A 21532-nucleotide genomic window follows, 5' to 3' on the forward strand; every position below is an offset into this window, starting at 1 on the left:
ATCTGTGAAACCCACCACGCTGTCACGATAACTGAACACTTCGGCCTCTGCTTCCTTGATAACAAATGCAAAACACAAATTCTGGGAATACGTGAATTTGGTGCTGGATGTAAATTTTATTCAAATGCTCTCTCCATGAATCCTGTGTGCAATCCGCCTCAGTGTTCCCACGGTTGATAACATCAAGGCCACGGACCGGGTGTCCTGTATGTAAATTGTATTTCAGTAGCTGCTCTTAATAATTTGCTTTCCTCTTTACACGATCAAAATCCTGTGTGCTTCTCTGCGTCTCTGCTCTCTCCTTCCCCTCGGTCACACATATTCATGGCGCCTGTCACCAGGGCAACGAGAGCCGCGGCCATTCAATCCCATCATTAGGATTCCTGGATAAGGACACAGACTGTCTCTCCGACTCTCTCTCTCTCTCGCTTCGTCACACACACATACACATTTTGACGTCAGCATTGATGTTGCAGATCGTGTATTTGTAGGTAGGTGGAGCAGCGCTTCGACGTGACTGACGTAAAAGTAAAACGCAGCCTAATAAAGATGTTGGGCGTCAAAGGCGAGACAGTTCTGTAATCAGCAAAGCGGAATCTGTGTTTTTTTTTGTGGGTGGAGATGCAAACAGCTCAGCACTCTGATGTTTAAGAGAGGCTGTGCAAAGCAGAGGTTAGTTCTTCTGCTGCGTGACTTAAAAAAATATAATAAGAGAAGTAAAAGATTCTCATGCATAAACACCCAACCCAAATTCACATTTTAAGATCTTAAATCATTGTTCCTCTTTACTTCACTGTAAAGAAGTGTAACTAAACACTCAATCTCAATCTGAGATTCCTTAAGAACAGGAAGAAGAGAAAGAATTTTAATAATACACCTCAGCTTTTTTAGGTTATAAAGAAATGCTGATGTAGTAAATCTGAGAATATCATAAGAACAGTTCAGTTGGCTTTGATTTTAAGTGAAATGTGTAAAATTATCGAACAAGTACTGGCAGCGCATCACTTAGATTTGTGTCCTTTTATTGGACAACAGAAATTCACAGAAAATATCAGTTTTGTTGATTTTCATTCTTTAAATAATGGAAAATAAAGGAAAAAAAACCCCCATAAACTTTTGTCACTTGATGCAACTTTAACAATAAAAAACACCTAAATTATCTATTACTTACATATTGTGGTGTATGGTAGGCCATCAATATTCTATTTGCTTGTAAAACAGACAAGAAATCAGATAAAAATCCAAAATCTATGACCTTCTTCTTTGCACCCTGCCATCCCTCGCCCAGATTAAACCCTGTTCTGTTCTGGACTGTGAGCTGTTCTGTATCAGTATTAACTTCATCCTAGACAAGGAGGAGATGCAAGTGCACAGTTTTCCTAAATACTCTTAAAAATGCCCAAATTTTGTCAGAAACTTTTTATTCCTATATGCATGAGTTGCTGCTGTGTGATTAGATATTCGTGTTAAGTGGCCGTCTATGTATTTGTAAGAGGTGCATCGTTAAATTGCACCGATATCTTAGTGTAGTTCATAAACTGGGCATTTTACAAAAACATAAATGTAGCTAAAAACTCATCATCTGTAATCAGCTGTGTTCGTTTCCACTGATCCTTTAAAAACATCAAATTTAGTTGTGAGGGGTGTTAAGTTTGGAACATTTCCTAACAAACACACCTCACTGTGCCTATTAGTCATTAGTTGTTTGGTTCCTAACGGCGCAGAGAAGCTGGCAACAGAAGGGAAATGCAAGCAGTAAGGACAGGAATATGAGATAACTGGCAGTACTGATGATACTGGGCACACTGATTGTTACACTGACGAAAGATCATTGACGTTAAGTTATATTTCCTGTAACAGGAAGTGTGAAACGGCACGTACGAGGTGTTTTATGCCTTAAGCTAGACTTTTCACTTTACTTGCACTGAGCACGTAACTTAATCTAGAGATTATTTTTTACAATAATTGCTCTTTATTTTTATTAGCTGAAGTGTTTAAATGGGGAAAAGAGTTAGAGTGTGTGTATGTGTGTGTGTGGGGGGGCAAACCTAGCTATTACACTTGCATATAATCAACAGTTTGTGTTTAATGATGCTGAACTTTGACCCACCTTGGATGAATATGGTGTTCACCTTTTTTGACTACGTGATATCTTTCTCATATGCCACCTTGTAAATGGGTCAGTCGCTGACTCATCTCAGATCCCAAAGTTCATTAACCTCCTAAGACCCGAACTCTTCCACGGCATGCATTTTAAATTTCTCTTTGATATTTGGGCTGATTGGGACCCGGCGATTGTAAAAACAAAGAATTACCAGATTTTTATTTATTAATTTTTTTTTTACCTGATTTTTGTTTCTAAGACAAATGACAGCCACATATGAGGATATGCATTTGAAATTTCGATAGAACAGTAGCTGTATAATGTCCTCGTAAGTGGATATCAGGCCCCTGTAGAGCAAAATTGAGTATTTTGGTCTAAATAACCCAAAATGTGATGTCCACATATGTGGATGCCAGGTCCTAGGAGGTTAATACAGTGGCTCCAACTGGCCGTCCAAACCGTAAACAGTGCCGGATGTGTTCCTGTAAAAAGATTTATTTAATCACCTGCTAATAAATGCTCATCAAATCCACGGGGAGCCACCGGAGTTGGGCAAAAGAGCCGCATGAGGCGAGTTTGCAGCCCCCTTCATCATGTAAGATTCTAGAAGCTGGATAGTGAAAGCTTTTTAAAAACAAGGGGGGCAAACACGATTGTGATCCAGCAGATTTCTTCACCTGACAAATATTCGTCATTGTGTCATGTGCCTTGTCTTGATTGTGGCTTTCCGGACACACCCGACCATCAGTACTTTCACATGAGAGTCCAGCAGAGAGCTTTAAATGGCCCGACTGCTCCCACAATGACCGTGTTTTTGTGCGCTGAAAGGTTTCGATCTCCACCCTGCTGGTGTCACCTTTCATATAAAGTGTGCGCAATTACATTAGAGCGTGCCACGTCACTACGTGAGTGAAAGCGTCCTTAGACGGAGCAAAAGGGTTATTAAAATGATCTCAGGCTGATCAATAACAGTTGTCGATGCAAGGAAATAGAAGCAATGTCTTCCCTGTTGCATCTCATTTCTTATCTGTGAGATAATCTGTGAGCACTGATAGCACAGGGAGGATTAAATACACAAAACATACACGCACAAGGCTACAAAGGGCATACTATTACAACTGTGACTCACTCAGTCTTGAGTGTAAATACTGATTTTCACATTTGGCTCTGTTTGCTGCCCACGCTGCCAACCCCAGCCTCGAGTATCAGCCACCTACACGCGAGTTTCCACATTTATATCAGTGTTGTCATCACTGATGATCACTTGAAGCGCTTCCAAATGCCGGACCGTTTCCAACTCACATGTGATGCGAAATCTACACAGCTTCATAAGAACCTGCACATATTTATTTTTGTTTTCTTTCTAACCAAAATACTTTAGGACACTGGTATCCCAAAGGTTGGATATTTGGTCCAGAACTGGGCGTTGAATCCAACAAGTTAATTTATCTGCTGTCCCTGTTGTAAAATGATTGAATGTAATTTGCTGCTGGGTGGTGCTGGCATTCAGCAAATCTGACTCATAATTACTGCATAGAGGTTTGGGTACTGCACCAACATTAGCTAATGATTAAGAAAAAAAGACAGCGTGTTTCATTTTTCATGTGTTAAATGAAACGCTTGTAGAGTGATTTCAAAGGGCACTTTTTGTGTTTTCACCAGTTGATTGTCAGAAATTAACATTCAGGGTAACATTCAAGAGTTCTCCGGGCTTACTGGAGCTCTTTTCTTTGGACAATGGCTACTTTTACACTCATCTTCAGTCCAGTCCTTTTACCTGACCATTTTCAGAAGATTGTTAGTCGTTAGTTGTTTGTTAAGCCGCATTACACTGTCCTATGAATTGTTCAAGCAGAAAAAGAGATGGACCAGTGTTGTGTCTTCAAATAGCAGACTGCTTAGTAAAGAACCAATTCTCAGTTGTATTATAAGCCAGTATGACAGGGAAGAAATAATGTTTTCCACGTGTCCTCAAAATTTGAGGAAATTGGACAAGTGGATGACAAGAGAAGAAGTGTCTAAAACTATAGTAGATGAACAGTGTCTGAAAGTCACGTCCTCAGGAAATGGGAAACAGCAAAGACCTGATGCAGGACCTGAGAGTTGCATCTGGTCCAGTTCATTTATCTGCTGTTCACTGAAGTCTCAGTGGTCTCAGTGGAAGGGTGGTTGTCTGGAATTACTACTTATGGAGGGTAAACGGGGAGAAAAAGCTCATGTATGGCAGATTACACAAGAACTGGACTGAATATCAGTTGTAACAGGAATCCAAATTTGTATGGAGGAAAACAGGAGACAGGTGAGCGTCTACAGCTGTCTGTAAAACATGGTGGAGGCTCTGCCAGGGTTTGGGGCTGCGGGGATCTTGTAGAAACAGATGAAATTATAAATGCTGAAAAGGGAATTCAGATTTTGATCAAACATGTAATACTGTCTGAAAAGCTCCCCAGAGCTTTGACTTCAACATTACTGAAGCAGTGTGGGATAATCTTGACAACAGCAGAGAACAGCAGCCAACATGTAAATAAGAAGTTTGAATGTCCTTCAGGAAGCCTGGAGAACTATTCCTGGAGATACCTAAAGAAATTATAAAAAAGCTTTCCTAAGAGTTCAGCCTGTGTTTAAGAATAAGGGTGATCTTGCAAATATTGTCTCTGAAGCTTGTTATAGTTGTTTATTTTCTTGTTTCAGTACATTACTGCAGCTATTTCCCATTTTTCTAGCAAGATATAAGGAAATGAGGCTCATGAGTTTTGCAGTATAGGGGAAAAGATGATTCTGATAGTTAGGGTTAAGGTTGTCACCAGTGATGACTCCATCAGTTGGTGATGTTATGGTGTTAATTTTTCTTAGTTAAGGTTTTAAAAATAAATCAACAAATCTCCTGTTGACTGTATAAAGCAGGTATTATTAGCAAGTTTGGAGTGAAAGTGTCAGAGCTAGTAAAATAGAAGAGTTCCAATCCGGTTGTTCGGTGATGACGCGACGAATCCTACTTCCGGGTCTAAAGTAATCTGCGTTTAATATGGCTTTTGTGTTGTTAACATGTTTAATGTTATGTATTTTCTTCTATTTGATCTCAAAAAGCCCTGTTGACCTCCCTCGGCTTTTATTACCACTAATCATTTATTTAAGCTCAGTTTTTAAAACCTTAGGATGTAATTACAGCCCAGTTCATGCAGCAGTATATGAATGACTAACCTCGTATTGTGGATGGATTATCTCAGTTGTTCTCCTGGCTGAAGTTTGGTCCTTTTACAGCATCCTGCCATGCGATTACATTTGTTCCTGACCACCGAGAAAACTCACGGTAACTTTTATCGAGTGGAAAAAAAAGTTAGCTTGTTTATATTATGCTAACATAGCTGTGTCGCTAGCAGTCACGTAGCACATCATTATATACCAGCTAGCCAAACTTCAGTAACCCTACAAACATCACTGCAGTTTAGTTTTCTGTCTTCATTTATGTTGGAAGTGATAACAGACCTGTACGTTTTAATTTTTTTCCAAAACCCCGCAGTCAGGACATGCTAAATTGTATTTAGATAGAAGCTAGCGAGCTAACTCCCTGCTAACTTCTAACTCCGTTAAATGTCATAAATTCCGTTTTCATGGATGCCAAACTTAATTGTTACGCCTGGTAGAGCAGAACGCTGATCATTTTATTAAAGATGAAAGACTTTAGACAGTTTTTCAACTCTCAGTAATGCCATAGTGATCGTTTGATATATGGACCTGCAGCGGAGTTTAGTCCCAGACACGGCTAGTGATGTCAGACTTAACCGGATAGGAACGTGAAAATGTGATTATCCTCTTTTTGATAATCATGCACTTACTACTTTGTGTTTTTTGGCACTAGTTATCATAACTACGTTACGTTTTGTTATCTCTCTTGTTGGTGCTAATGCCTCTGCAGCCAGACTCTTCAGTCGGGTCATTGTGGTGCTGTTCTAATATTATCTACCTGGCTGGAGATTAGCTCTAATCAGGCACCAGGTCAGTCTTCTTCCAGCAGCCTTGCATGCGTGTAGTCCTTGTGGTGGGCATCAGTGTGCCAACATTAGATCCTGATGACTTGATTTTATGTGTTATTGAATGGACAATAGGTATCAAACACTCTTCTACACATATTATAAATGAACAGCTGCATGGTCAATACCAACATGACTGTACACGCCGCACCCTTCACCACCTGGAAATACCGACATAAGACTGGCACACCGTGTAAATACAAACGCACCCATGCTGCAACAAACTCAATAGGGCTGAACTATTGTGCTGAAGCTCTGCTGTAAGTCTGCAGCCTTCCAGTTCGGTGTGTCCATTCAGCAAGAGCCACTTTTCACCAAACGAGGACACGCCATGCTGGGTGGCCTGGAAAAAATGCGTGGCACTGCTCCCATCTCGCTTATTGGCCGAAGCACAATCATAAAGACATAATCTCATCAGCTGGCTTGCCTCTTCCTTTTCTCCCTTACTTCTTTTGTTTGTCTTTCTCTTGCGTCTGTTTGTGCTTCGTAAAGCATGAAGAGCAAAAAACACAGCTGATGAAACTTAGGGTGGAAACAACTTGTGGAAGAAATCTGATTTATTGAGCTCTAAATGAATATTTTTTTTCTTCAGTGCAAGAAAAGCATCAACCACACTGCTGAAATGATATGACTTCACCTATATCTTTCAGATTATCAAACAAATGTTAATATTAGACAAAGAGAACCTGGTTAAATACAAAATATGCTTTTTAATTAATGATTTCATTAATTAAAGGGGAAAAAAAACAAACCAATCCTACCTGGACCTGTGTGAAAAAGTAGTTTGCCCCTAAACCTAATAACTGGTTGTGCTACTGTTGGGAGCAACAACGGTAATCAAGTGCTTGCAGTAACTGTCAGTGAGTGTTTCACGTCTCTGTGGAGGAATTTTGGCCCTCTCGTCTTTGCAGAATTGTTTTAATTTGGCCACATTGAAGAGTTTGCCAGCACAGCCATAGTCATGCCAAAGAATCTCAATTGGATTTAAGTCCAGACTTTGACCCAAAACCCAAAAGCGTTTGTATTATCCTGCTGCATAACCCAAATGAGCTTGAGCTTCAAGGCATGAACTGATGGTCGGACATTCTCCTTTAGGATTTTTTGGCATTTTTTGGGTGGATTTTCAGAATTCACAGTTCCATCAGTTACAGAAAGCTGTCCTAAAATAGCAAAGCAGTTCCAGACCATCACACTGCCACCACCATGTTTGACTGTTGGTGTGATTTTCTTTTTATTCAATGCTGTGTCGGTTTTATGCCAGATGTAACAAGACTTAAACCTTCCAAAAAGTCCTGTCAGCCCACAGAATGTTTTCCCAAAAGTCTCGAAGATCATCAAGATGTTTCTTGACAAACCTGACACAAGGTTGTCTATTGCAGTCTCACACACTGTCCCATATTTGAGTGCTTTTTCAGTTCAGATCAATCAGTAACTTTGCTTATAAAATGCACATCATCATCTGACTTTTGATCCATGAAGTGAAAGTACATCAGCCTTCCAGGAAGTCTTCATCATAATTAAGCTTAATTACTGGTTCAAAAACAATTAATCTAATCACACAGACGATTCTTTACATTTGGTCTACATGCTGTGCACGCTGCTTGGCAACAGCATTAAAACCACCTGTCTAATGTAGTGTAAGTATTTGTCAGAGCCCTAACTTCAGTTTGTGAAGTCCTGTTACGAAGCCTCAAGTGTTTTTGCCATCTCCATCTTTGTGTTTTGAACCCTGGCAGAAATCTCACTGAAACGGCACTTGTCAGTCACAAGTTGTCAGTCACAAGTTGTTAGCCAGCAAATATCCCCTCGGTAATCCCCCTTTATGAGACTTTAGTGAGATTTATATTTCCGCATATGTGGCCTCTCTAGAAATGTCACTACACGTTGCATTGACATGAACCCGAAGAAAATGGGGCACCAGTAACCAGCTGCACAGTGTTGACGTAGGCTGCCACAGGTTCCACTAAAGGATGGTGGTAACTTAAACTACTCTCGCAGTCTTTTTTTGACACATGGGTGTGTGCAGCCTGTTGGAGGTAATTTTTCAGGACTCTGGCAGTGCTCGATCTGTACCTCCTTACACAATGGAGCAGCCCAATGACCGGAAGTTGCCATCGGGTAGCTGAGTGCTTTCTAGGCCTGTGTGACTGTGACCTAAGTTGGACCCTGCCTTACTCGCACGTTGTGTGTGCAGCTGTCAATATGTGCATCGCAAAGTGAATAAAAACACAGCATAGAAATACACACTTTATATGAAAAAATGAAGTGTAAATGTGTGTTTCAGGTGATTCGTGCACTCAAATTAAATTTTTTGTAAGTGAGCAAGAGGGCTGTCAAGTGCATTTTTAGGAATTTGTATGCAAAGGGGGCTTTTTGAAAGAGAGAATTATCCAACTCGTGAAGCTGAAATTGATCAATTCTAGATAAATTATAGTTTACAAAGTTCAAATTGCTTTGTATTTGTGTGTGGATTGAAGCATGTGCTCCAAAAGTTACACCGAAATTGCTGCAAACGTTTGTAAATCTTAGTTTATATAGCGTACGCGTTTGTAGCCTTTTTGAGACGTATTTCTCTCAGGAGGCCACTGCTGTTGGGGAGTGTCATCGCTGTGGGTGTTTGTGTGCTGGCTCAAAAAAGTGCCTGAAGATGACTGTTTTTCTAACGTTAAACTTTATCAATAAATAATATAAAAGTAGACTGCATATCAAAAAAATACCCTGCTGAAACAAGGAAAAATGAAAAGCGTCTTTCTCAAGGCAAAGTGGAAATGAATCTAAATCAGTGTCCTGTTTAATGGCGTCTGTTTGGCACCCTGTGGTGAGCAAGGAGGACAGCAGGCGTGAGTATGGCCTGTCCCATAGCCTGAGGACAGAAGACGAATCGCTTCTGTCTCCATGATGCAGCCTTTTATCATAGAAAAAAGAGCCACACAACTAACTGCAGCAGGAAGGGAGCGGCCCCTAAACAAACATCCCCGTTAAGTTGTGGTCTTTATTAAATTGCACAGAATTTCGTTCCCCTTTCTTTTCTCATGTTACGGAGAAAAGAAAGGACAGCTAAAGCAGCAAGTCAGAGAGGGAGGATGCGGAGTAAGGCGCTGCAGAGGAGTCTCGTCTAACCGTCGAGTCTCATGTGAGAAGAAAAAAGACAAAAAGAAAAAGTGAAAGACTGTGAAAGGGGAAGCGAGCCCAGCAGCAAGCCTGATTTATTGATGGGACGTGCTGTTGGCATCCAGAGACTTCCTCTAAGTCAGGATGCCAGTTTAGCAAGGAAAACCTTTTTTTATGTGGGGTAGGATTTAACAGAGGAACTTAAAAAAAAAGAGGTTTGGGGCTAAAAAATAAGAGATTTCTGGGAGCGAGGGCCCTTTTCAGAGATGCTAACACACTGTGTCAAGAGTGTGTGTACACAGGATTTAAATGGCATTGTGGTTCCTGCTGTTACTACTGCTGAATACTGATGCTTCGTCATGGCTGTCAGGAGGCATATTTGGGAAAACAGTACTCATGATTAGTTTAAAAGTCACAGACTGAGGTTTGAACCATAGGCTGTATATAAAAGATGGGCGTAGCTTCCAGGTTTAAAGTGAATTACGCTGGCATTATCTCTAACGAACAGCAGGGGGAGACCCATCTAGTATGCACTCTCCCGATTAGTTTTGCTTCTCATTCGTTAGCTCAAAGTCTTAATGAATTCAGGATAATGTTAATTTTGTACATTACGGCCCACTAAGAGTAAAAATGGAGGGTAAAATGGGGCATGCTTTACCACATGGTGATGCCTATAAGCATGCAGTGCCTCTCGGGTCCTCAGTCAGACCCACCCTTGGCTTGTCATTTCCACACCAACTGTGGCTTTAGCTAAGGAAGTAGACTAGGTCGCCTGCTAACAGGGGGTCGCTGGTTAGGTCACCAGCTCCTCCAGTCTGCTCTCAAAGTGCAGAGCAAGATACTGAACCCCCAAGTTTCCATCTAATACCATGATCATAAAAAAAAAAGTCTAAAGGCATAAATGATGTTTATGGATTTAGCTTGTACTGTAAAATTGAGTGTTGAGAGGAAGAAATAAGTCCTTTTATTTAAATGCTGAAGTTACTGTTACTTACCTATTAACCCCCACCCCTCATTTGTTTTGGACTTAACATGGATTTTTGTGCCATATTAATTTATTTCTTAATAATATTTTCCCTTGAAAAACAGACAAGACAAAAACTTTAAAAGCATTACACTCATCAGCTGTTCAGTAATGTGCTTTACGTGACATTAATACCAATAAGATAATAAGATTTGTAAAATATGCACAAATCCTACTGATATTATCATCTTAATATATGTTGTTATTTGTTTTTTTATGAGCTTTCTGTTAACCTTAATCAGATATTGGTAACTGTCATATCATCAGGATATGATAACGGACGTACGGCAGATGTGGTTTGTCACTAAACTTCAGCAGTTAAAACTGATTTCTAAAGTTCGAAATCTCATAGACACTTGTCTGGATGTTCTCACACGTAAACACTTGACAGTGGTCGGGCGAGTCGGGTCAAGATTTTTGGCCTCATTCTCAAATTTCAGCATTTATCAATATTTTCTAACCTTAACTACCATAATTACCAGTTTTCCAAGCCAATGTACAGAATAATAAGGAATTAAATGTACAGCTTTAAACAAAACATTTTTATAGACCTATTCCAATAGGCAGCTCTTTCGCTGAGGTGTGATCATACTTTGGTTTTCAGTGCTTAGTAAATACAACAAAATTCATTAAAGACTTAGATTTTTGTTGGATGCCATCACTTACAATGTCGCCTTTGGCTATAACCCATTTATGGATGGGTTTTTTAATCATCCTCCACCTGCTTCTTCCTTTTGCTCTCTTTTTGGCATCAGCTTCTTTGTTACCTTAGCCAAAGTGCACAAGAGAGAGTAATTGTCTTCATAGTGTACACTAGAAGAATCAAGATTCTTGTTTTTCTTTACACTGTATGTCTGTATGTCTGTATGGATAGATATACCTGCTTGTATTTTTTGGGTAGTGGTTATAGAAACACTGTAGGATTACTGATCTACTGGACGGGTGGATATATTTCAGTGTATAATGCTGAAAATAAACAAACTGAACTCTTACTTTATGAAGGTGAACCTAATACAACATGTGTATATAATGCACAGTTCACCTTATTTATTGCATCCTCTTTTTATGGTCACAGACAGGCTGAATTTTGAACCTTGTGTTTAATTGCAGTCATTATATTGTTACACATCTTTTAATACATATTTATGGAGGCAGGAGGTCTGTCCACACTTAAAACCATTTTAACTTTCAATCAGTTTACAAGTGGTTTAGTATTATAGTTCGGCAAGATTTCTTTATCCTCTGTGCCACACCTGGAAACGCTCCTGTTCCGACTATCAATTACAGAGAGGACATAAAGGATCCGGGGGAAAGAAGTTTTATAATATAGGTTAACTGCGAGCTCTGAGTGGTGGAGGGCGGCCTTGTGATGGAGATTAGAGCAGATTTAGATCACGGCCTGCAGAGTTGATGGAGCCAGGTACAGCAGGTTAAGAACAGTCAGCTGATCGCCTCAGGGAAGACACAGACAAACAGCAGGTTTGTCTGTGTGTGTGTGTGTCAGTTTTGAATGCCATGGCAACTCAGGGGGAAAAAATACAAGCTTTTTGAGTTTGCAACGCCTACATCCGACCAGAAGACAGAAATAGTAACTTATTATAAACCATTTATAGACTTTCTGCCAACTTCAAAATAAAGCCCTCAGGAAGAGAGCTGCACACTTGACTCCAGAAAAATCATGTGCAGTAGGCGTGTACTGATGGCAAGATGGTGTATTTGCATATGTTTGTGCTTTTTAATTCCTGTTAGCTTTCAGAAATGGAAGATGTATTTTAGCTTTAATTTGTATAAACTAGTGAACTAAGCTTTTTTTCTGTAGCCACAACATCTGACATGCAGGCAGTAGTGTGTGTAAGTGTGTACGTGTTGCTACTAATAAACATAAAATGCATTCAGTGAGCCAGAGGAGCTGAGCTAATGTTGATAAATAATCAAATAGTCAAGTCACCTTCAATCCAAAACAGTCGCTGAATGACACAAAGTGCAGAACAGGAGAAACACAATCGCAAAATCTGAGGATATATTGACAGGAGTACTGACACAGGTGAGGCCCACACACAGTAGAAGAAAAGCCAGAATGGATGTTTCCTGAACTTGCATTTCTTTGAATAGCCAGCAGGGTAGCTGGTTCAGGATGTGATGATACGGTGGCTACGAACGTCTTTTACGTCCAGTCTACAAGAGAATGGTTTTTGAGAGCTGTGAAAAATGGGCAAACACATACAGAGATACCTGGATTTGTCGGCAAGATAGGCAGATATGATTGCAGCACAGCTGATGCACATACATGTTGATCACATCACCTGTAGATTTCAGTACAGGCGACAGGAGACAGGTGGTGAGATGTCTCCCTTTAGAATAAATGCTCCCTGACAGCTTAAACCTCTGTTGCATTCATTACACAGCCCAGCAAAGTGCGAGGGCTCGTCTCACCCCGCAGATCTGTGTTTGCAAGCCTCTGAAGCATTGCCAGACAGGCGCGTCTCGCCGCATACTCTGAGACAATCAATCACAGGCCCTCGAGCTCCTGCAAGGCTGCCACCTGTCCCACTTAGAGGGCACACAAAGTACAGCACACGTAGCCTCAGATGAGTGAACAAACTGCAGCTGGCTCTGCAGGAATCCTAATTAAAAGCTTTGCTGAATAAGTTATGAAGAAGTGGGTTTGCATCGAGTTAAACTGCCATGACTGCAGTGTCATCAAATGACTGAGACACGCGATGCTCAGTATCGACAGTATAATTACGCAGCAATAAGGAAGTAATAACCTGTTCAGTTTAACTGGGCTCATAAAACGAAGCCTTCTTGAAGGAGCCTGCTGCGAGTGTCAAGTTCAAATCTGTGCTGGGAAAGGAGAAGTTTGGCCTGTAAACAAATCAGGTTTATAAGTCAAGGCGGCGTTGCGTCAAATTATTCTGCCAGGAAGTAAATAAATGCATGTTGGTAGAATTTGAGGTATTTCAGTTGTAGAAAGCGATTACAAGAAGCTCAATGCTGATTTCAAACAAAAACGCTTGAGTGAGATGCTGAATCTGGTGATGAGGTGTTATTGGTGTGTTTGTTAGCATTAGGAGTATTTCCAAGCAGATAACCAAGGGATTGGTATTTATTTATTTATTTTTACTAAAGATAGGAAGTTACTCCAATTTAGAAGAGATTAATTTGTGTAGATGCTCCTGATCCAAATCCGGGAACTTCTGGAAAGATTCTTTATATTTATTGCAGGATATTGTGGGGCATAATTGGACATTTCACATCATATCTTCGCAAAAACATCAAGTTAAGAGACAGGAACTGAGCTCTTTGATAATGGTCATACATGTATGTTTCACTCAACATGAAACATACATGTATGACCATGTGGATTTACAGCAAAGGACTTTATATTTTAAGAGTTTAAATATTCGTAAGTACAGATGTTTAAAAAGAACAGCAGGTGATCACACCCATTTTTCTGCACATCTTTCAGCTGAAGATCTCCTTCAACGAGTCCAGCCTCCAGAGCACCTACGAGTATCCATCAGAAAGCAGCGTGTGGGACAGCGGGGAGGAGGAAGAGGAGGACAAACAAGATGAGAAGTTGGCAGACGAACAGCCAAGCATGGTTGGACGGATCCACATCCCTCGAGCCAGTTTGACCGGCTCGCCCTCCCACACCACCAACAGCAACGGTGAGATTTTGTGAGACAAAGAAGAGCTGGCTGTCAAATCTCCTTCATATACTCATGTTCCTCAGAGGATGACGATGAGGATTATTATTATTTTATTTATCTTCATCACAATGTACCCTAAAATCCACTGGCTCAGATTGTACTTAATGGCACAGCTTGCAAGATAAGTGCATTTGCAGTCGCACTTATCTTGCAAGTTTTTTGTTTGCAAGGACAAACTTTTTCAGTTTTAGTTTTAGTTTTAAATTCTCACTTCAGACGTTAGAGGGTTACCTAGGCAACCAGTGCCTGGAGAGTTTGCAAGCGACCAGCCATGTAAATCAAACTTATCACAGCGAATCACCTTTCATGATTGATCCAGTATTTTTAGTAGTGGGAGAAATTAACTACCTTTAAAAAACACACCCCTACTTTGTCTTCACTCTTGAGCTGCATTTACTGAACTTTTACTGTGAGCTGCTCCCAGATTAACTTAAAACCTTTACAGCAGTTTGCTTATCATGACAAGTTATATCACTTAAAAACATCAGGCTAGCCTGTCTGCATGAGCATGTTTGGTCAGTTTTCATCTTTAAGGCTTTAGGCTTTCAGTGCGAGCATATTTGTCATATGTGTAGCCTCATAATAATTTTAGAATGAGTTAAAAATCATGTTAATTGTTGCCAACATAGCTATGCTTTTAGGTTTATTCAAAATTAATTTAGGCAAAAACACCTACCAGACAGAGCACGTGCCACATTCTGATGCAAATTAGATAAAGCAGATGTTAACAGAATTAAAGGTTTAGCACTAAAAAACACTGCATGTGGAGCAGAGATTAAAATGGTGAAGTGCATTCGCATCCTAAATGAACTGAGGCTAGGCTAGTGGTATTTTTATCTTTTTTTCTTTTTTCTTTTTTTTTTTAAGGGGGCTGGTTTAGTTTGTTTGGGTTTTTTGGGGGTATTTATATATCTGGGCAAAATGGCACTGAAAGATCAGACTGCTAATCTGACTACTTACCTACATGCATAGATCCAGTTTTATAAAGCTTTTAGCATTCTGCAAGTTCATATTAATAAAACAGCAGATTTCAAAACTGAAGAATTTGCGAGCGCTTCCAGAGATTAAAGAGAGCTGCCGATGTGCAGAAGGAAGGGAAGATGCTGTGTAAAGTGCAAAGCTAGTCCAATCAGGTCATTACTGCTTTGTTTTGCCATCATCATCCTCCTCATTTGTATGGAGGTAAAGTGAGTATGTAAGCCACAATAGGTGTGATGGCAGAGCCCCCTACTGGCTGTCCTGTTTACTACATCTGAGAGCAGCTGACTCACTCAGATATAATAAGCCCTTCAGCTAACAAGTGGATCCTGTAATAGCAGCATTTTTAGCCTTTTTAGGTAAAAAAGAAAAAAAAACTAAACCGGTGATTTTTGTATGTTTGTTAAACGTGATGACTATCGTGTCTCCTCTGGGTTACATAATGAACTATATTGTGCTTTGCCACTGGGAAATCAATAAGGAAGCTCATAATTGTAGCTCTAAATCACCAGATTATGTTACGCCCCTCTTCAACCTCTACTGAGGCTGTGCAAAAGTCTTTGGCGTTGCTTAGTAATTAAAATAAAACCAATGTTTCTAAGAACTCTGCTGTCACAGTCTCCACTGTGGTGCAGCAGGGCTGAAGCAACCTATTGTGTGAAACAACTTCATCCTCCAAGAAACAGTGGCCACTGTAATGATTTAACAACAGTGTATTCACATACTGTATCTCATAAAGCACAGTCATTAAAAGCAGCTCACATTCTTTATACCAAAAACACACTTGAAAACCTAAATGTCGGAATGACTTGGATAAAAATAAAAATGCAGGGGGGAAGTTACACAGTTAATATCTAATGTGTTTTAGTCTTATTTATTTATTTTTGTCTGCAGATCTGTCCAGCTACATTCCCAAGCACTCGGTGGACTTCAGCGCCTGGCAGGAGCACAAACACGATGACGGCATTAACCAGGAGGATGCCGCCTCCCAGCAGACACAGAGAACTGAGGAGGTCATGGTGAGGGAAACGCCTTCAGCTGCCATACTTAAAGTTGGGTTTCAGACTCCACAGGAGGAGATGTGACCCCCTGTTTTTCACCTCCATCGATCAACTCAAAGTATTTGATTTACAAATATATGAAACAGAGAAAAGCAGCATATTTTACATCCATGAAAGTTGGTATGTTGCCATCTTATGATTTAATGAATTTTGGTTAAAATTATAGATGGATTATTGATTATAGATGGCACATTAAGGTACTGGGTCCTAAACTGAAACTTGTGATACTTCAGCAATTCAGACTGTTATACACGGCATCATTTTATAGAGTTGTAGGTGATACATTTAATGTGATGATTAGGAAAGGTTCAGGCTTCAGAATGCTTTGAACAAACAGTTTCAGACAGTGTTTTTCTTTTCCTATTACCCATGAATCTTCATTCAGAGGCATAGAGACTGGTTGGCAATTGGATGCTGGCAGTTGCTGGGTGAAATTGGTTTAAGAGAGGATGCTGCACTGTAAACCTCTGTGTGATTATTTTGGTCACTTGCAGATTGCCTTAACCGCCTGTAGTTTGCATTGAAGTTGCTGTCTTATCTTCAGACACTCGTCCTTTACTCTATGAAACTACAGCCAGCACATACCAGAAGGTGAATGGTCTCAGTTACACTTTTTCAATTTGTCTGCAAACATTTGAAGATAAGAAGCAAACTACTGGTAATCACAGCAACCTGCTAGCAAACAAAGCAATCACATGCAAGATTTCAGTGTGACCAACTTCATTCTAGTGATTGCAGCAACCTCCAGCGACCACATGTCAACCAGTTGGGGAATAGATCTGCTCATCTTGCAACCAAACTCATCTCTAGTGCCTAATATAGTCATTTTAGGCACTGAGGCCCCGCCCACCTGCTGTTCCAGCCTTATGTCTGTAAAGGGGCAGCCAATCAGAAGAAAGGTGACTTAAAAGTAGAGGACAGAGGTGAACTGAGGGCCTGCACCAAAACTCATATAGTAGTTTGATTCTTTCTATTCTTTCTTTATTGTAGGGTATCTTAGATTACATACCTTTATCTAATTCAAAGTATTTCTTTCTCTTTTCTCTCAGCTCACGCCGGCGGACAGCTCCTCCCTCACCGACTACAGCAGTGAGCCCGCTCTTTACTTCTGATCTGCCTGACCAATCAGCTGTACAGTAGCATCGCAGCATCTCACCCGTGGGACCAGACTGCCTCCACCTCGACACTCCAGCCGACTATAAGCACATCTTCCTGACCAGACAGGAAACATGGGTGTTTTATTTTTGTTTTTCTGGCTGATTTCCTGCCACGGCACCGCCACACGCCACGTTACCAGCTGCGCATTGGAGCTGCCGGGTGGCTGGCGTTCAATGCCCACCTTCTTTCTGAAGCTGAAGCAACAAATCTTAAAAAGAAAAGAAGGAGGAAAAAAAAAAAAAAAAGCAGCTGGGCTGTCTTTCCCAACCCGTGATCCTCTAACAGACAGTTGATCTGTCAGCGTCCAGAATCTTCCTCCTTGCCACGCTGTAGAAGTTTTTGCTGCTTTCGAGGTTCAAATTTAGCTTCAGGTTTTATTTTATTTTATTCTTTTTGGAGGATGTCGACGAGGGAAGGAGCCGACAGAGTTCAGTGTTATCGTGGAAGCGTGTCATTACAGCAGATTGGCGGCAGATACACATAAAAATGGTGAAAGGGTGCCACAAATGCATTTCTTTGTTCTCTTTTTTTTTTTCTTTTTTTTATCCGCATGTTTTGATTTGAATCCAGCACTTCTGTTGGTTCTGTCTTACTGTAAAGCTTCTCTATGCCTTTTTTTTTTTTGTTAGGTTTTGTATATTTTCTGGCAGACTATGTACTGATTGAAGCTGCTGGATTTTTTAATTTTTTTTTGGCAAGCAAACTTCAACACATGTCTTCTTCATGTGACGAGGGAGGAAACATATGCACCCCACCCCCCGGGATCAGTAGCACCTCTCATTCCTTATTAAATGCTTGATAAAGTGACCTTGGCCAACAATGTCTGTACGTCCGTATTGCTGAAATCACGTGTCCGTATATCTGCTCTGGAAAGCTGGTAGACCTCCCGATGCCTTTCCTCAGCTCTTTGTGTATTTATTCCTGCTTAACGTTGAAGTTTGCATGTCTGAAATCTGCTTTTTTTTGAGGGGGGGGTCGTTTTGTTTGTTTTTGTTTTTTTTGTACAGATGTTTGCTGGTGAGGGCTCCGAAAGATCCCCGCCAGACCAGTCGGACCTCATCTACTTTCACATTCCACAGGGAAAGAAGGCGGTCCACTTTGAAGGCAACAGTGATTGTGATTGATCATTAAAAGAAAAAAAAAAGGCGTTTTGTGAGAAAGAATGAAAGTTTGTGTGTGTGTCTGTGTGTCTTTTTTTTTTTTATTATTCATATTTTTATATGCTCATAATGCCAACTGATTAAAGAGTTCCTGTAAAGGCCTCGCATCCACTCTTCGGCCAGTATTGTTGTACTGTCTCCACTGGGATTCATCTCTTCTGCTTATTATTTCATGTATTTTTTTACATTTTATTTCTCCAATCAGATGCAATTTTTCTTTGCCATCAGGAGCTTTGTCTTTCTCTCTGATGGATTTACAACTTCTATGTTTCGTCCGGGAGTCTTGGTTGATAAATGTCTTTGCACTGTCATGCTTTTAGCTTTGTTTTGCACCTCATGAGGAAGTAAGAGTGGGCTGTAGAGGAAATGTGCACTTAAAAGAACGAGAAGCCTACAGACTGGTGACAAATTAGAGGAGAAGGTTAAAAGCGTCTCAATGACGTGCCTCCAAAACACGATGATGTCATCTAACACGTTGGAGACTGTAGCACTTAATTCTTAATGATGTCATCCTCATTAATCCATTCAGTGACATCCCACCTGTTTCCTTTCAAGATCGGGGAAGGGCATTATCCTGTAAGAGACCACTTCCATCAACCATGCCAGCAAAATTGCCCCTGAGGGCATATATGGGGTTAAAGGGTTCAGGCTTTTCCTTTAATTTGTCACCAACCTAAATTTGGTTGAAGAGTTACATTTCAAAGAAAACCCTGACTTAAGTCTAAGTCAGGGTTTTGATTGGGGTGAACTGATATATCAGTTTAGATTGCACTGATTGATATTTAGATATTCTGAAAGAAAAAGGTGGGGATAATCTGTGCATTTCTAATTTCAATCCCATGTCTCAGTCGGCATGAATGAATTAAAATTTGAAATGAAACTCTTCAGCCACACACAATTGAATGCATCGTGATGAATGCCATGACCACTTTGTTTTCTTTTGCCACTCTAGTCTTACGATTGTTTGGCCTTGTCACTGTGACCAAAAACAGCAGCCCGAAGTGCAGTTTCGCCACACAGGTCCACAGGGACTTCATCTTTGTCCGCCTACAAAATCTCTCCAACCCCCTGCTGGTGTACACCGATTTGAACTTTGGATGTTTACTTCATGCGCTCAATGTGACTGCTCAGCACCGCTTCTGTTTCAGAAGACTGAATGTAATTTTTTTTTCAATAAATTTCCTGTGGTATGATTATCAGCTTACCAGAAAACATCACATTGAACAGTGAGCCCTGTTATTGTTTCTCCAAACTTTAGCATGGCTGGATTTGACCTTCAATACATTTCTCTGAAAAGGTCTCAAACTGGCAAAAAGTTAGTAATAATGAACACATTTCCATCTATTGCAGTATACATTTTACTTGGTCTGGTTCAAAATAGCTGGACTTTCTTTGTGTTATGTGGCTTGACAAAGCCTCAATTCCCAATCAAGCGATAAAAGCTTTCACAACAGCAGTTATCAGCTTCCTTTATTAGTCCAAGCTTTCTGCTTCAGCCTGTGTGTGCACTCACGTACAAGGAGGCATTGGACACACTTTGGCTTACATTCTGCACAAAATCAATCAATTGAGCATATCCTGCTGATATTTTAGATATGAAAAGAGAGAAAACTTACAAAAAGACCCAGAAGTCTTCCCTGGTGCTGCTTAGTCAAGAGAGCCTTTCTGCAGAAAATCATTTAAACATTAAAGGGTACTCGGCCTGATGAAGTAATAGAAGAGGAAATCAGTTTTTTCCATCACCAACCAAATCTGTGCAAATTCCTGCTAGACGAAAATGCACAGTTTGTGCTGCTGTAACTTGAAAGCAGAGCTTCATTCAGTGGTAGTGGTAATATGGCACTCACAAGATTGAAGGTATAAAATATATAAACTTGGAATACAGATCACCTTTAAATTTAATTTACCAGATATAGTTTAAGCCTAGTTCAAGAGCAAAAAGCCAAATTTAGCCCATTGAACCTCCATGCCAGGGAAATCAAGCCTAAAAGTGAATCAGTAAATTCTGAAATCAAAACTCGTGAGGTTGGCTGCTCTGGATTGGGTTATGTGTCTGGCTTTTGTTACTAAAAGAAAGCCACCTCTGAAAACACTAAAAACTACGCTGGATTATACCTTGCTAACCCAATAATCTCTCCAATATCCTCCAATACACTCGACAATTCCCTGTCACTTGTAGCTGTGCAAACACAATCTGCAGAAACTCGACTACGGTGCGTCTCATGATCAAAGACAACAGATAATCAAGGATCACCTCAGAAAAAGCGAGGACCACTGATTGAAACTTGTTGTTCACTGTGGTGTTTACAGAGTGCTCTATCATATGAGAGGAAATGAATGAAAACTGCTTGAAACACAAAAATCTTGGGTATGTAAACGAAAACACCAAAAAAATGTTAAGTATGCTTGATTTGTAGGCATGGATATAAATCCTCCAAACACACTGATTAAAGGAGACCCATAATGCTCATTTCCATATTCTTATTTGTGGACCCTACCAGAATAGCTGTGCATGATAGAGAGGTTAAAGTAATTCTTAGTCTGAAATGAGCTGATTTAACTGCAGCTTACTTCTGATTGGCTGCCCCTCACAAGCAACCACAGGTGGGAGGGGCCTCTGTGCTTGAGATGACCATACTAGTGATATCCATGCTTTCTGATATCAAATAGAACCAAGAGTAGAAAAAACTGCTAGAAACTGAATGTTTTAAACAAACTTTTGTCTCTCAGAGTTTATGACCATAAAAGCATTGCGGGTCCCCTTTAACTGAGCCCTGCTTGGACCTCCTTTGGAATTGTGGCTAATGGTCACATGACACACCTGTGGATCCATCAACCTGTGGTAACTGCTGCCTCTGTTGACCAAAACCCACTCTGCGGTACTCTTTTTGCTCTCTCTGTGAACTGAAGGACCAAACTGTGGGCAAACTTCACTGATCTCGTCTTAAATGGCACCAGCAAGAACTTTTCTGATGGCCAGAGACGCAACACTCAACTTTAGCGCTTCTGAAGTGTACACACCGACTCTTGCCGCAGTGTCCCAACCCCGTCTTTGTCTATGCCTGATGCAAAATGAGCAGTTTGTGTTGGTCACTCTGTAGCAACACTGTGGTAGAAAGCTTGCTCATCTTTTACTTTCCACCCTCCTCTCGTCTGTAAATCTACATCGCAGCAGATGTGCTTACTGTAAAG

General features: G+C 40.5%; 1 protein-coding gene across 1 annotated transcript in view; it reads left to right on the forward strand.

Moving 5' to 3' along the window:
* tprn (taperin) overlaps nucleotides 1–18343 on the forward strand; it is a 29835-nt gene extending 11492 nt beyond the window's left edge. The window contains exons 2-4 of the mRNA XM_005725576.2: nucleotides 13740–13941; nucleotides 15856–15980; nucleotides 17072–18343. Of these exons, the coding sequence (XP_005725633.1) occupies nucleotides 13740–13941; nucleotides 15856–15980; nucleotides 17072–17134 (390 nt within the window). The 3' untranslated portion in view covers nucleotides 17135–18343. The remainder of the gene's footprint in view (nucleotides 1–13739; nucleotides 13942–15855; nucleotides 15981–17071) is intronic.
* The last annotated feature ends 3189 nt before the right edge of the window (nucleotides 18344–21532 follow it).

This window comes from Pundamilia nyererei, unplaced genomic scaffold (genome assembly GCF_000239375.1).
Source record: "Pundamilia nyererei isolate P.nyererei 1_Seehausen unplaced genomic scaffold, PunNye1.0 scaffold00016, whole genome shotgun sequence".
Classification (NCBI taxonomy): domain Eukaryota; kingdom Metazoa; phylum Chordata; class Actinopteri; order Cichliformes; family Cichlidae; genus Pundamilia; species Pundamilia nyererei.